Source organism: Galeopterus variegatus, unplaced genomic scaffold (genome assembly GCF_000696425.1).
Source record: "Galeopterus variegatus unplaced genomic scaffold, G_variegatus-3.0.2 Scaffold303, whole genome shotgun sequence".
Classification (NCBI taxonomy): Eukaryota; Metazoa; Chordata; class Mammalia; order Dermoptera; family Cynocephalidae; genus Galeopterus; species Galeopterus variegatus.
This window is the reverse complement of record NW_007726414.1, coordinates 233,271-250,113: the sequence shown is the minus strand read 5'-3', so window position 1 is coordinate 250,113 and position 16,843 is coordinate 233,271. Positions and strand designations below refer to the sequence as shown.

The 16,843-nt window shown below is 37.0% G+C and overlaps 1 protein-coding gene across 1 annotated transcript in view; it reads left to right on the top strand.

Moving 5' to 3' along the window:
- The first annotated feature begins 14,649 nt into the window (after positions 1 to 14,649).
- Positions 14,650 to 16,843, top strand: part of LMOD3 (leiomodin 3 (fetal)) — a 12,524-nt gene continuing 10,330 nt past the window's right edge. The window contains exon 1 of the mRNA XM_008567200.1: positions 14,650 to 15,035. Within this exon, the coding sequence (XP_008565422.1) occupies positions 14,742 to 15,035 (294 nt within the window). The 5' untranslated portion in view covers positions 14,650 to 14,741. The remainder of the gene's footprint in view (positions 15,036 to 16,843) is intronic.

Below are 16,843 nucleotides of genomic sequence, written 5' to 3'. Positions count from 1 at the left end.
GGAAGAAATCATTCATGGAGAAATACTACTCCCTTGAAATTACAGAACACATTCCAAATCTTAAGTAGTAAAATATGAAAGACAAATTTAGTTTCTCCTGGGTAACAATTGACCCATCTTTAGAAAAAGAGAAACTGAGAAAAGCAGTTTAAGATCACACCATGAGTCCCGGGGTAAATTCAATTAACTGCATTATCTAATTGTTGGATCCTCCCCCAACGAAGACAGCCACAGATTTCTGCAAAGTTAGAATTGCCTCCATGATTGAAAAGATTGAAAACAATCTTAAAAGAAAAAAAGAAAACAATTACAGCATGAAAAAAAGAAAAAAGAAAAGAAAAAGAGCCTCCTGGAGGAAAACACACTACATGTTAACAGTGGTTACCTTGTGATTTCAATTTTTTTCTTTCTGCTTCTCTATATTTTCTATTTTTTAAATAATGAATATGGATGACATATACTTACAATTAAGTTAAGAAAATTAACTTGTTTTCATTGACCATATTTTTTAGCCACTTCCTTGGAAAGGGACCAGAGAGGAAGCTTGTTTGTACTTTAGTAAGATTTGATAAAATTCTTGAGACCTTACATATGGTTTCAAGTTACTCTTCTAAAGTTTCCTGACGCTCTGGCCTTTTCTCCAATGTCCTGAATGCTTCTTGAGTAACAGAACTGTGCTATCTAGATTTCTCCTTGCATTTCAATCAACTGAAGTGCCCTTTGCTTATGTCCTGAGGTGCTTGGTGCTACCAATACTGTGGTTCTTTTCTCCATGAAAGTAGAATAGTCTATTTACAAAAGTGAATAGCCTACCTCTCTTTTTTTTTTTTAGCTTCACCTTTTGTTTAAAAAATTTATTTACACATCAAAGTAAAATTTGCACTGAATGAAATGTCCACACCTTAAGTGTACAAATAGGTCAGTTTTGACAAATGTGTTCACCTACGTAACCAACACCCCAATCAAGTTATAGCTGGTCACCCCAGAATATTCCCCAGTGCCAACTTTCCAGTCAATACCCACCCTCCATAAGCAACTACTCTTTTGATTTCTATCTCCATGGTTTTGCTTTGCTTGGTCTTCATCTTCATATAAATGGAATCTTACTGCATGTACTCTTTTGCATCTGGCTTCTTTCATTCAACCTAATGTTCTTGAAAATCAGTCATGTTGCTGTCTGTAACATTAGTTTGTTTTTATTGCTGAGTAATCCTCCCTTGTATGCCTGTAACACAATTTGTTTATCCATTCTTTTGTTGATGGACTTAATACCATCGGTTTTTAAGTGACTTTTTATTCTGTGAAATAATTCAGTAAAACTGAATAGAATTTTATATAATAAATACTAGTGGCATATCATCAAGCTTTGTCAGTCTAATTATTTGCTCCAAATAGTTTTTTATTCAACATCTTTTTTCAATATATTTTTAATTTTGGTAAAAAATATAATATAATATTTACCATCTTAATCATTTTTAAGTGTACAGTTCAGTAGTGTTAAGTATATTCACATTGTTGCACAACGCATCCCAGAACTTTCTCATCTTGAAAAACTGTAACTCTGTATCCATTAAACAGCAATTCTGCCTCCATCCAGTCTTACCAACCACCATTCCATTTTCTTTCTCTATGAATATGACTACAGTATGTACCTCATATAAGTAAAATCATATAGTATTTGTCTTTTGTGACTGACTTACTTCACTTAATGTACTCAAGGTTCACCCATGTTGTAACATCTGATAGGATTTCATTCCTTTTTCAGGTTGAATAATAATCTATTGTATGTATATAGCATATTTTTTTTAAATCCATTTATCCACATTTAAGAGGCTTCTGCCTCTTAGCTATGGGGAATAATGCTGCTATAAACATGGGTATGCGTGTTTGAGACCCTCTTTCAATTCTTTTGGATATATACCTGGAAATGAAACTGTAAGATCGTATGGTAATTATATTTTCAGTTTTGGGGGAAGTGGCCATACTGTTTTCTATAGTAGCTGTACCATTTTACATTCTCATCAACAGTGCACAAATATTTTTTTTTAAGGAATCAGTTTCTGCAGTTATAGTTGAGGCCCTAAGCTATCTTTTCCTTTCTTTCTCCTTGTTCTCTGCCCAGATAGAGCCACTACCCTGAACTTGGTGCTTCTCTTGCCTATACACGTTTTTATATTACTCTATTGACTTTCTGCATCTGTGTGGATGAGATGTCTTCTGTCACTCAGAGTTTTATTCTGTAGATAATGTCTTTTTTTTTTTTTTCCTTTTTGTCTTTTTTTTGTGACCGGCAACGGATCGCAACCCTCAGTGTCGCGCCCGTACCGGACCGGGACCGGCAACGGGATCGCAACCCTCGGTGTTGCCCCCGCACCTCGCTCAGCCAGTGAGCGGGAACCGGTCTGTATGTGGGATCCGAACCCTCGGCGGGAGCGCTGCCGCGCTTCCCAAGTGGCGCACTGTAGCAGTGCTCCACTGGGCCGGCCCAGATAATGTCTTTTCTCTCTGGTAGTTTCTTTGAAGTTCTGCAGTCTTACAAGTTGTCTACATATGGCCAGGTGCCAGTTTAAAAGTGCAGATGATTTAAGATGCTTTTAATATTATCTTGCTCAGTATTCAGAAAATACTTCCATACTGAGAACTTAGGTCTTTCTTCAATTCTGGAAGTTTGGCAATAATTTTTTTCTAATATTGCTTCTTCACCATTCTCTCCACTCTTTTATTCTGGAATTTCTGTTACACAAATGTGGGAGCCTTAGAATTATTCTCAATTGCTCTTTCATCCTTTTGGATCCCCACTGCTTTCTGAACATCTCAGTTGTATGTTCCAATTCAAAAATTCTCTTTGTGTCCAGCTAGAGTTTATCCCATTCACTGCATGGTTTATTTCAATAACTATATTGCTTATTTCTGAGATTTAAAATTGATTTTTCACATTTACCTATTATTTAATAATTTATAGTTATTTTTAAAATAGAAATTATACTTTATTTCTCTGAACATTTTAAACACAGTTATTCTAAAGTCTGTCCAAGTCTATAAATTAGTTTAATCTGGAGTGAACAAATGTTCAAAATATTGATTTTGTTGATTATGTCTTTTCCCCCTATGTAATTTGATTCCCTGATCCACTTATTGTCTTCTTAAAAACATATTTGTCTCGGGCCAGCCCAGTGGCGCACTGGAGAGTGTGCCGCTTGGGAGCACAGCGGCGCTCCCGCCGAGGGTTTGGATCCCATGTGGAGACCGGTTCCCGCTCACTGGCTGAGCGCGGTGCGAGCGCAACACCGAGGGTTGCGATCCCGTTGCTGGTCCCCAGTATGGGTGCAACACCCGTTACCGGTCAGTAAAAAAAAAGACAAAAAAAAAACATATTTGTCTCTATCCTGAAGTTTTTACTTAAAGATAGTAAAACAGAGGAGCATGCTAGCTCCTCCATGATAAAGTCAGTACAAAATGGCCTGCATTTTAACTTCATAAAATGATCCCTACAAGAATGTTATCTATATGTTAACACACATACTTAAAACATGGTTTAAGGTTTCTCTAATCATAAAATCATATCTACATTAACAAAATATTCAAATGACTTGGAGATGTTTAAAAGAAAACAAAGATCACTGTTTCCTATTGATATAGATTCTGTCAGACTTTTTTCTGTGCTTATATACAACATAAATATACATGTGTGGATTATGTTTATATGTTTTTGAAATTCTGTAACAAAATATGTCATTTAATAACAGACATTTTCACTTAATAAATTATAGATATAATTTCATAATAAATATAGCTCTATATCAATTTTTAAAACAGGTTTTGTGGTATTAGGTTGCAGAAATAGGATTTAGTTTATTGGATCTCTCCCCCATTGTGGGATATTTTGGTCGTTTCCAGGTCATTGCTGTGAACAATGCTGTGAACATACTTTTAAATGTCTAAAGCTATAAAGATCATTCAAAATAAAGTATGTTACATAAATATTTTTTATTGCCCTTGCTTTTCTTTAAAATATACATAACATAAAATTTACCCAATTAACTATTTTTTTAAAAAGCCAGTCAAGTTTAGCAGTGGATTAACTATTTTTAAGTGTACAGTTCAGTGGCATTAGTACACGGTTGTGCAAGCGTGAGTTCCCATTAATATCACAGCTCGATAGAAGAAATCAATTTGTGGTGAAATGTGATGGGGACAATCCTCAAGAAATCATAGACTTGCGAAATAAGTATCATTTTAAAATATCTTTGTATCTTGCCTTTGATAACATGGATTTTTGTCAAAGTAATTGGGAAATGTTAATATCCTTGAAGCATCCAAAAAGAAAGACTGGACATTGGCCTGTTGTATTTACTAATGTCATGGAAAAATATGAATGGGTTGTTTTTAAATATGCTGAAGATTTGAGGGTTAAAGTATTTTGTTCTGCAAATCTGATCAGACCTCTTTTAGTAGGATGCTCATAACCCAAGTTAGTAAGAAGATGAAGGCAGTTATTCTGAAATTGACTTCAAGGTTATTTGCAGTTATTTTCTGTGTTTTAAAATGTAAGCAGCATTTACTTATTTTTCTGGAAATACAAAAAGACTGGACAAAAAAATAAAATGAAATTAAAAAAAATCATTGGTAATTCTTTTACCTGGAGTTGTAATATTTTAGAGTATTTCCTTCCAGTCTTTTTTTCTATTCAAGCACATAATATGTATTGTTTTCTTATTTTATTTGACTTTCTGAGATCAGCATTTCACAACATATGTTCTAAGGAATATAATATCATCTTACAATGTCCTGTGGAAAAAAGCTTTTTGTGATCATCATTTCAAAAAAGGCTATTTTCTTGATTTAAAATTCACAATCCTCATTGGCATGATCAAGTTTTGGGGGGGTAAGGAATCTCTCTAGCTTTCTTTATCCTGACATTCTCCAAACTGATTTGATCCAAAAATCATTTTTACAGCCAATGTCAATATTCTCAACAAGTGTTTGATAAGGGTAGCATTGCTGCTGATGATTATATTACTCAAATTCGGCCAACCTTTACCATTTTTTATTTGCACCAATAAGCAGAGCCATTTCTTTCTACACTTTGTGACTCTAATCTTACAGGTATGTGAGTGCCATTTCTGCTGGACTGATAGGAAGCAATAGAGGACACTAATTAAGAGCCTTGACTTTAGAGGCAGTGTCCAGTTCAAATGACTTTGCCTTAGTTTCAAAATCTGTAAAAGGAGGTAAACAGAAGTGTCCATCTTTCAAGGTTATTGTGTGAAGAAATTGACATATCATATATAAAGCACTTATCACAAGCTTAGCAATGTTAAGCGCTCAATAAATGTTAACAGTGTAGTGGTAAAATTAATAGCAGTAGTAGCAGCAGCAGTGGGAGTGTCATGGGAATGGGAGTAATAGTAGCAAGTGTAGCAGCAGTTGTCATAGTAGTAGTACCAGTTGTGATAGTGGTGGTGGTGGCGTAATAGCAGTAATGGTAGTAGCAGGAGTAGTTAGTATAGTGGCTATATTAGTAACACTGTAGTAACATCCCCAAACCCTTCAGAAGTATATAGAATTAATTTACCTTTACATGAAACCAAAATAAGATCTACTTAATTTGAGAATTTTGAGGTGGCTTACAAAGCAATTAAGGTAAAATAATAAATATCCCATCATAATTCAAGCTACTTTAGGATATGAGAAAAGCAAGGCGGGCTGTGTATCTTGACTCTAGAGAAACACTTACCTCATAAATTTCTGAGCCCAGCCTGAGGCAAGGCAGCCATGGGTCAGGAAATTTGAGGAGAGAGTGAGGCATTTATATTGCACTCACGAAATCTTCAGGCAATTTGCAGCCAGTGGGCAGAGCTTGGTGATCCAAATGGAATTGCACAAGAGAATCGCATGCTGCAAACAGGACAGAACTGATTTATTTAGTAACATTTGGAAACCATTTATAGAAGTTGGGTCAATTTATAGCTGTTGGTTGGAGCTGAAGAAAGAGATGGGATGACTTATCCACAGTCCTTACCTCCTGAATGAATGTAGGATGGAAAAATAAATGAATTCAAGAGAAAAGTGTTTCCTTTTACCATCAGGGCTTTTCGTAAATATAGCGAGCTTTAGACATTTTTGTACATGTATTATATGCACTGTTTTAGAAAGAATAAAATGGAAAAGCCATTCATTTTTTAGTCTTGAACAAATATTTGTTAGGTATTCATCACTTTCTAGACAAAAAAAAGTAAAACAATTTATTTGCTTAAGTATAATAAGAGCTAATGTTTACTAGGAGTTTACTGTGGATTGTCATTTAGTTTTTTTTTTCAAAAATCTTGTAAAGGCTGGCTGATCAGCTCAGTTGGTTAGGACAGGGTACTGGTCACACCAAGGTCCAGGATTCAATCCCTGTACCAGCCAGCTGCCAAAAAATAAAAAATCTTATAAAGTAGGTATGTTTACTATGTCATTTTTGCAGATGAAGTAACTGAGAAGAGAGAGGTTGATTTGCCCCAGATGACAGTTAGGACAGGGCAGATTTGACATTTAAAACCGGACATCCTTTATCCAGAGCCTCTGTGTTTAACCACTGAATTCAACTGCTTCTCCATTATTCACATGGAGTAAATGAGGGACAGAGGGGGAAGTGACCTCCAGTCAATGGCACGACTAGGACTTGTGGTATTAGGTTGCAGGGTCCAGACTGGCTTCAAGTCTTGTCTTTGAAGCACCTTGTTTTATTGACTCCAGGTTATATTTCAGGTTTTCATATATGAAGACCAAATGAAGCAGATCTTGGATGTTTTGAAATGCTTACTGTTTTGTGCAACAATTTGGATATTCTATGATTAAAAAATTCAGAAATTTAGTTGAAAAAAATTCTACTCTCACTAAGTACTATGCTATGTGCCATTGATGTACTGATAAACAAGGACATACTTGTACTCACAGAGTCACGATCTGCAGGGGAAAAATTTGCCAGTGGCAATGACAATACCATGGGGCAAGTGCCCAGTTCCAGGCAAAGACATCAGTGGAACACCAAACCCAGTTTTCAAGGTCAGAGAGGGCTTCCTGGAGGAGGAGACTTGAGAGCCATGTGCAAGATGAGGGCAAGGATAGAACTTTGGTTCACCCAGAAAGGACAAGGTGTACAGAACTTGGGCATGACAAAGAACTTCAACCCTTAGAGTCGGAACAGAAAGAGTGAGATAGCAACTGGTGAGAAACACAACTGGAAAAGGAAGCAGAGTCCGGATCTTAAAGGACCCACGCCAAGAAGTTTAGATTTATCTTTAAGTTTTAGAAAATCATTGAAGGGACATAAATAAGAGAGTGTATTAAGCTGCAAGTCACAAAAAAAACTAATTAAATTTGAGCAAAAAATGATGAGATCTGTAGGCTCAAATAACAGAAAAGACATAGTCACTGTTTTTTTCAAAATGCAAAAGGGTATTCAGTGGAAACCTATCCTCTAACCAACCACTTCCCCTCACTTCAGGTAGCCAATATTATTCATTTCTTGTGTATCCTTCTAGGGCTATTTTATGCATTTTCAAGCAAATATTTATATATGTCTTTTCTACACAAACGTATGTTATTAATCTCTCACCAGAGATGAATCACCATGTATATCGCTTTTTTCTAGTTTATTTAAAAGTATTTATTAGAATTTCTCAGTTGTAGAGATGAGCCAAAAATTATTTTTCTTTGGCATGGGCTTTTTTTTCCCCCTCTATCTCTCCCATTAAAATTTGGTATGCTACTTGTTGGGGGTTGGGGAGAAGGGCAGTGAGAGAGGGTAGATGTGGCAAAACACTGCAAGCACTAAAATCAGAGCTCTAGAAAGAAACATTAGAGATTTGTCAGCATATTTACAAGTCTTATTGGTGGCTGACAGAACAAAATGCTCAGGACCTCTGAGATCATCCAGAAAATGAAATATCCTTGGTCGATAAGGGCTCTCAGGAGACTAAGGTCTCCACTTCTCTCCTGATTTTATTCTTGCCTGTCTCCTGACCCTTCCAATCCATTTTCAAACCAGCAGCCAAAGTCATCTTTTAGAAATGTAAATCATCCATTACTCCCCTGCTTAAAACCCTCCAGCGGTTTCCAATGACACTTAGAATGAAATACAACTTACCCCAGGTCATAAAGACCTATGTGATCTAGCCCCTGCCTACCTCCCTGTCCTCATCTCCTCCTCACACAACACAGTCCCATCATGTGAGACTTGGGTCACCTCCTAGAACAACCCAAGACATTGCCTGCCTAAAGGACTTTGCACCTGCTGTTCCCTCTGCCTAGATTGTTGTTCCTTCCACTTTTCGCTTGGCTGATCTCATCCATTAGGTATCATCTCCTTGGAGAGACCTTCCCTGACTTCCCTATCCAACCTAGGTTTCCCCTGTTATTCTCTAATACAGAGTGTTCATCTTCTTTCACAGCATTTAATGCAATCAATAATTATTTACAGGTTTGTCTCCATCACTAGAACACGACTTTGTCTCGATTATTTTTGTATTCCTAGTGCCTAGCACAGTGCATGGCACAAAATAGGCACTCAGTACATACTGTTGAATAAATAAATGAATACAAAGTTTCTTAAGCTCTCTGCACCTTATCTACAAGTGGCTTGCAGTAGCATTGTGATTCCCTCACTTATTTACACATCAGAATTACCTGGGGAGCTTTCACGAAATATGGATTCCTGGACCCAAACCTGAGAATTATAAATCATTTGCTTCTAGTTGGAGTCCAGAGAATCAATACACTTAATAACCTCCCCCAGAGATTTGGATACAAAGGCAGATTTTCTGTGAGGCCCTATCTGGCTCTATCAAGTATCCTACAGCTGGCTACTTTCTTTTGGTATCATAGCTGGATTCTGATGTGAGAAGCTGCTGAGGTGGCAGCAGAACGTCTTTAAGAGAAATCACAACTAAATCATCTCTGTGTCAAATGAGGCTAATTATACGAGCAAAACGCTCCCTGTCAGCATATGGATAAAACGCACAGTGGAAGCAGCTGGGAGAGATTTACCCATTTCCTTTCCTCATTCAGCAAGATGCAAGTCAGATGAAGGAGCGTCCCTTCCAGAAATTCCTGTATCAGCTTGATCATCAAAAGCATTTGGTCATATTAAAACAAGTGGAATTTATCAGAATGCAATTTGAATGTGAAAACTTACAAGCAACATTTCAGGTCATTTTCTTGGGAGAACTTTATATTTATATGCAAATGGTGGTTTTCTACTTTCTGTATATTCAATTCCATCTAAAAGTCTTAGCCGCTTTCTATAAAAGCAACAAGATTTTTTAAAGCCCTTTTATTCGTTGTTGTTAATATAATGACTTCTATCATGGAAATGTTTTTTTTAATGTACTGCATTTATAAAATGTATATTTGCCTTTTTTAAATGTTTCTGTGGTTATCCATGAAATATGAAAATAACAGTATTGAACATTTATTGAAAGTTTACTCTGTGCCATGCACAATCCTACTTAATTTAAGTATACATATATGTAGGGAAAATTTAGGAAAATGGTCAGGGCCTCTCAGATGTTCAGAATCTTGCTGAGCATTTGCTGTAAATATCCACGTGCACCCAGGTGTTCCTTGGTTACTATATAATGTAATTGTTTATGTGCACCCAGGTGTCCTGGATTATGGATGTAAGTATAAAGGACTAATGGCTCTGATACACAGCGCTTGTCAGGACGCTCCCGGAGGCCACTAGGGTGGCTGCTCCTAGCTCTGAATAAAGCCTATTAATTTTTTACCCACGGCTCCCAGGATCTTCTCCTATTACCTAGCTTGTTGAACTCCGTGTGAAGGGTTTATGACCATCTGTACAATGGGTTTGAGGGGTCTGTGAGCCCTAGCAATACAATATATTACTTTACTTAATTATCTCAATAATTGCATATGGTAGATATTATTCTCAGATATGGACTAAGTTGCTTAATATCACATGGTTACTAAGGAATGAAACTGGGACTTCAACCAGACTGACTCCAGACCCTTCTCTTTTATATTTAGCTCAGTATTTTCCGAAGTGAATTTTTGGAAAAATAACTGCACAGAATATTAGTAGATGATTTTTGAAAGAAGGGGAAAAAAAGCATGAATTACCTAAATAGGGTTGGGGAATATATAAACAGATTTCTTTGGTATAGGATTTCACAGAGTCTCTAAAAGCTAAAATACAAATGCAGAATATAACACTTCCCAAGCCTCCTTGAGTACAAAACTGTTCTTGGCTGGGTCTCTTTATTTTTTGTGTGTTTTTTGGCATCTGGCTAGTATAGGGATGTGAACCCATGACCTTGGTGTTAAAAGGCTGTGCTGTAACCAACTGAGCTAACTGGCCAGCCCTGGCTGAGTCTTTTTAGATCATTGTTCTGTAAACTAAGTCTATGAAATGATGGTCTACAAAGTGCCTACCCTCTGAGGTTGAGCTCTTAGTTCACTTTTACAGTGACTAAAAAAAGACCTGGGGCCGGCCCGTGGCTCACTTGGGAGAGTGTGGTGCTGATAACACCAAGGCCACAGGTTCGGATCCCTATATAGGAATGGCCGGTTAGCTCACTTGGGAGAGCGTGGTGCTGACAACACCAAGTCAAGGTTAAGATCCCCTTACAGATCATCTTTAAAAAAAAAAAAGAAGAAGAAGAAGACCTGGTAGGGGAGAGGCCAGGGGTAAGTTACCAAGATGTACCTGTGTTCTTTACTTTAGAAACTGTCATTCAAGTAAATTGGTAGTACCTCTCTGGGGGATAATTTAACCATACGTATGAAAAGCCTGTCAACCTTGGGGTGCTCAAGATAAACCACTGGGGTAGGAAAAAAATATTAGAGCTTCCATTTAAAACTTCTCACATTTGATTTTTGAACTTTTTCACATTTTTTATTTATATGTAATGTATTTATATATATATTGGAATAGTAATATATGTATATAATTTGCAAACAGTTTAATATTAGGCATAAGTCAATAATATTAAGGGAATCACTTAACCATACATACAGAAAGCATTTAATGTCTTCATATTCTTTGGCCCAGTAATTTTATTTTTTGGAATTTATCTAATTTACCCTAAGGAAATAACCTTGCATGTATATTAATATTTAGCTACAGGGATATCTGTTGAAGAACTGCTTGTACTTGTGAGAACTGAAATCAGTCCAAGTATCCAACAATGAAAGATTTGTTACATAAATTATGGTACATCCATATAAAGAATCCTAACAGAAAGCTATTAAAAACTAGATAGTAGTAGGATATACAATTGCCTTGAAAAAGAATCCTGATTTTGTCAGTCAAAAAAACAGATGGCAAAAGATTATAGAGTTTATATGCCAGAAGAAAGGACTGGAATGATGAACCAAAACGTTAATAGTGGTAGGTCTTAGTGAGACAAACGGAAATTTTTATTTCCTTTTTGCATCCCTATGTCATCCTCACTTTTGTGAGGATGTATGTTTCTGGATAAGTATTATATTCACAATGTTCAAAGTTTTAAAATTATAAAAGGGTATACAAAGTCTTTTCCCCAGCCCTGTTTCCCAGACAACCTACTCCTCTCTCCAAAAATATCCAAGTGTTTTGGGTTTTTGTGTATCTTTCCAAGGATATGTTATGTTGCTAAAGTTCATATATGTACATATATTCTTTTTACCCTTTGTCAACACAAATAATAGCATGCAATACACACTGTTTTGTACCTTGCAATACACACTGTTTTGTACCTTTCAATATTGAATAACCGTGTGACTGTGTCATTTCACCCATGTGGGAGTATATCTGGAGGATACATTCCTAAAAGTGGAATTGCTGAGTCAAAGGAAATGTACATTTGTAATTTGGACAAATATTGCCATATTGCCCCCTGAAGTTACAAAAAAAATCTTCTAACACTTTCTTCTGGTAATTTAATGGTTTAGGTCTTTCTACACTTCACTTTAGATCCATTTTAATTTATCTGGGCTTAATGGATACTTAATAAGAAAAACAAAATATTTGAAATATTAAACTCCTCCGTCAGAGTGGAAATCCAAGTGCTGGTCGTCCCATCTGTTAGATCACAGTATCTAGATGCCAATAAGGACATCTTGGAAAGGTTCAGCTTACACAGCGGATGAATAACATAACAAGACTTCTGCTCTACGTGCAGGTTTACTTGCTTGCGAGTCACAGTGTCGTGAAGAGACAAATGCTGAGCTCGGTTTCTACCTTCAAGTGAGTTTTTCACTCCCAAAGAACTCAGATTGCTGGTTGGATTTCCCTTCTGAAATTTTTTTGTAAGTTGACTTAATCATTTAAATAAAAAGAAGTGGGCTCCCCTGGAGTATCGGAGTATGTAGGTATGGGTTGCCTGAATTCGTGTGTGGCAATATGAGGGGATATAGGAAGAAAATGAATTATATTCCTGCAGAGATTCTGTGGGCCTGTTACTCAGTGGCGAACATAAGCAGCTGTACTGAAATGTCAGATGGATTTGCACAGCTGACTCAAGTTGCCGAAAAGAGAGCAGCATAGTAGTACCATAAATTGACCCTGTCCAGCCAAGCTGTGCTTAATATAGATCCAGCTTCAGCTTCGCTGTAGTCACTTCTAGCTGCTCAGCAAACACCACCGAGGTTCTTGGGAAAAAAATATCTCAAGGGTGTACTGACCTGAGACACTTGTTAACTGGGGGGTAGTACCATAAATTGACCCTGTCCAGCCAAGCTGTGCTTAATATAGATCCAGCTTCAGCTTAGCTGTAGTCACTTCTAGCTGCTCAGCAAACACCACCGAGGTTCTTGGGAAAAAAATATCTCAAGGGTGTACTGACCTGAGACACTTGTTAACTGGGGGGCCTTCTCGAGGTTTTGTTTCTTCTTTTAAAAAATCATCTGTAATTATTTCTTCTTTTCTAGTAAAATAGAAACATTATAGGAAAACCATGTCAGAGCACAGCAGGAATTCAGACCAAGGAGAACTCCCTGATGATGAGATTGATGAAGATAAAATTTTGGCCAACTTGTCACCCGAAGAGCTGAAAGAATTGCAATCGGAAATGGAAGTCATGGCCCCTGACCCCAACCTTCCCGTGGGAATGATTCAGAAAGATCAAACCGACAAGCCACCGACAGGAAACTTCGACCATAAATCTCTTGTTGATTACATGTATTGGCAAAAGGCATCCAGGCGCATGCTGGAAGACGAGCGCGTTCCTGTCACCTTTGTGCAATCCGAGGTAACCCGGGATTTGTGTACAACAGAGAAATGGCTGCCTGGGACTGGGCTGTCAGATGTTGGGGCTGTAACTATGGTTTCTCAAGACTCCAATGTTTTGTTCTGTTTTGGTTTTGCCACATCTAGATTAAATCTTAATATTTAATCCTCCTCCAGACTGGAACTTTCAGAAACACCTACATGATATAGTTGTGAGGGAAAAATTGGTAACTTTTTGTAAATGTCTGTTTTTAAAAATTGCTATTGGGTTTGCTGTGTAGGAAAGCCTGTATTACGTATTGATGACACTTAATAACTTAACTCATAACCCAGACAGCAGTTGTCCTTACCTCCTTTTTTTTTTTTTGGCTCACAGGGCACTTTGAGAAGCTGATGAAAGCTCTGTACCCTCTCTCTCTGGCACATCCATACATATGCAATATTTCACATACAATGTGAGAGGTTTCACAGCCCCCCTGAAGTCTAGCCATATACCCTGCAATTAAACCAAGTCAAATAACTGAAAATGTTTAACATTCCCATCATGCATTGGATATTAGTGATGACATTTAGAAAATGACAGATATTAAGCTATTTTAGGGTTTTTCTTGAATGTTTAACTAGAACTGTTAACTCTACAAATTTATTATATATCAGAATAATTTTGTCAGTGTTCCGCTTAAAAATGACTTAGCAAAAAGAGGACATAGATTTACCCCCCAGATAAAGTCTCTTTCAGTTATGCCTGCTGTTATAGATGTATCTTGTCACATTACTATCATGCTGGCTGTAATTAAGGAAAGTTTCATGGTCAGGAAAGTTTAAACATGTACTGAGCTCAAGAAAATAAATTACTGGCTTGATCAGGTTAGAGTTTAAGGTATAATTTGTGAACATGTTACAATTGGAGGTCAATGGATTAAAAACCAATTCTATATGAACGCTGGTTTGATTTTTTTAAAAAAATNTTCTACCTTCAAGTGAGTTTTTCACTCCCAAAGAACTCAGATTGCTGGTTGGATTTCCCTTCTGAAATTTTTTTGTAAGTTGACTTAATCATTTAAATAAAAAGAAGTGGGCTCCCCTGGAGTATCGGAGTATGTAGGTATGGGTTGCCTGAATTCGTGTGTGGCAATATGAGGGGATATAGGAAGAAAATGAATTATATTCCTGCAGAGATTCTGTGGGCCTGTTACTCAGTGGCGAACATAAGCAGCTGTACTGAAATGTCAGATGGATTTGCACAGCTGACTCAAGTTGCCGAAAAGAGAGCAGCATAGTAGTACCATAAATTGACCCTGTCCAGCCAAGCTGTGCTTAATATAGATCCAGCTTCAGCTTAGCTGTAGTCACTTCTAGCTGCTCAGCAAACACCACCGAGGTTCTTGGGAAAAAAATATCTCAAGGGTGTACTGACCTGAGACACTTGTTAACTGGGGGGCCTTCTCGAGGTTTTGTTTCTTCTTTTAAAAAATCATCTGTAATTATTTCTTCTTTTCTAGTAAAATAGAAACATTATAGGAAAACCATGTCAGAGCACAGCAGGAATTCAGACCAAGGAGAACTCCCTGATGATGAGATTGATGAAGATAAAATTTTGGCCAACTTGTCACCCGAAGAGCTGAAAGAATTGCAATCGGAAATGGAAGTCATGGCCCCTGACCCCAACCTTCCCGTGGGAATGATTCAGAAAGATCAAACCGACAAGCCACCGACAGGAAACTTCGACCATAAATCTCTTGTTGATTACATGTATTGGCAAAAGGCATCCAGGCGCATGCTGGAAGACGAGCGCGTTCCTGTCACCTTTGTGCAATCCGAGGTAACCCGGGATTTGTGTACAACAGAGAAATGGCTGCCTGGGACTGGGCTGTCAGATGTCGGGGCTGTAACTATGGTTTCTCAAGACTCCAATGTTTTGTTCTGTTTTGGTTTTGCCACATCTAGATTAAATCTTAATATTTAATCCTCCTCCAGACTGGAACTTTCAGAAACACCTACATGATATAGTTGTGAGGGAAAAATTGGTAACATTTTGTAAATGTCTGTTTTTAAAAATTGCTATTGGGTTTGCTGTGTAGGAAAGCCTGTATTACGTATTGATGACACTTAATAACTTAACTCATAACCCAGACAGCAGTTGTCCTTACCTCCTTTTTTTTTTTTTGGCTCACAGGGCACTTTGAGAAGCTGATGAAAGCTCTGTACCCTCTCTCTCTGGCACATCCATACATATGCAATATTTCACATACAATGTGAGAGGTTTCACAGCCCCCCTGAAGTCTAGCCATATACCCTGCAATTAAACCAAGTCAAATAACTGAAAATGTTTAACATTCCCATCATGCATTGGATATTAGTGATGACATTTAGAAAATGACAGATATTAAGCTATTTTAGGGTTTTTCTTGAATGTTTAACTAGAACTGTTAACTCTACAAATTTATTATATATCAGCATAATTTTGTCAGTGTTCCGCTTAAAAATGACTTAGCAAAAAGAGGACATAGATTTACCCCCCAGATAAAGTCTCTTTCAGTTATGCCTGCTGTTATAGATGTATCTTGTCACATTACTATCATGCTGGCTGTAATTAAGGAAAGTTTCATGGTCAGGAAAGTTTAAACATGTACTGAGCTCAAGAAAATAAATTACTGGCTTGATCAGGTTAGAGTTTAAGGTATAATTTGTGAACATGTTACAATTGGAGGTCAATGGATTAAAAACCAATTCTATATGAACGCTGGTTTGATTTTTTTAAAAAAATGACAGTATTTTTAACATTTTTTTTCTTCTCTGGTAGAATTTAAACAGCTTAATAGTTAGCTCCCCCTGCTGGCACCGATGAGAAATGCAGTGGTGAAAGCTTTAGGGGGTTAAGATGACTATTGTCAACTTCAATTCTAAACTGTAAATACAGGGGCCTTCAAAAGGTTCATGGAAAGATTTGTATTATCTTTTAATTTCATTTTCCCAAAAATTTTTTGAAGTCACAAGCATTAAGATTAAGTCCTTGCTTAGATGAACCTGTGTCTCAGACTGTTACAACAGCTTTCAAAGTGACACCTATGAGATACACATATTGTATAGAAAAGTGTGATAATTGCTGTGCAAGAATCTAATAAACATTACTGACAGAAGACTGTCATTTTCCTTCCCAGACTAAGTAATTATTTATAAAGTTCTGCATAATTCTCTTCCATTATATAGCTGGCTTTGCACCCTAGGCACTTGCCTTCATAAAAGACTGAACGTGAGCATATCCCTGGAGTAGCCAGGGCACTTTTTGCAGCACTGAGGAGACAAAATCAAAATCAAAGTTTAAAAAAAGACACATCCCCAAATATCAAACTGCTCTTAGTCTCCTCACATTATGTTATGTTCTCAGGGAAATTTGACGTACATGCTATACTGCATTAGCAGACATTTTAGGAATATAAATGTTAGTTCGGGCAATAAGGAAATTATCATGTAACCCAGGGCTGTTGAGTACAAAGATGCCTATTCAGCTACATACAAAACAAAGACTTTAATATATCAATAAACAACTCTATGTCTTCAAAACAATTTTTTAGCATCTTCTGGAATTGAACAGCATTTTAAGAAACAATATGGAATCTGAAAACAAAG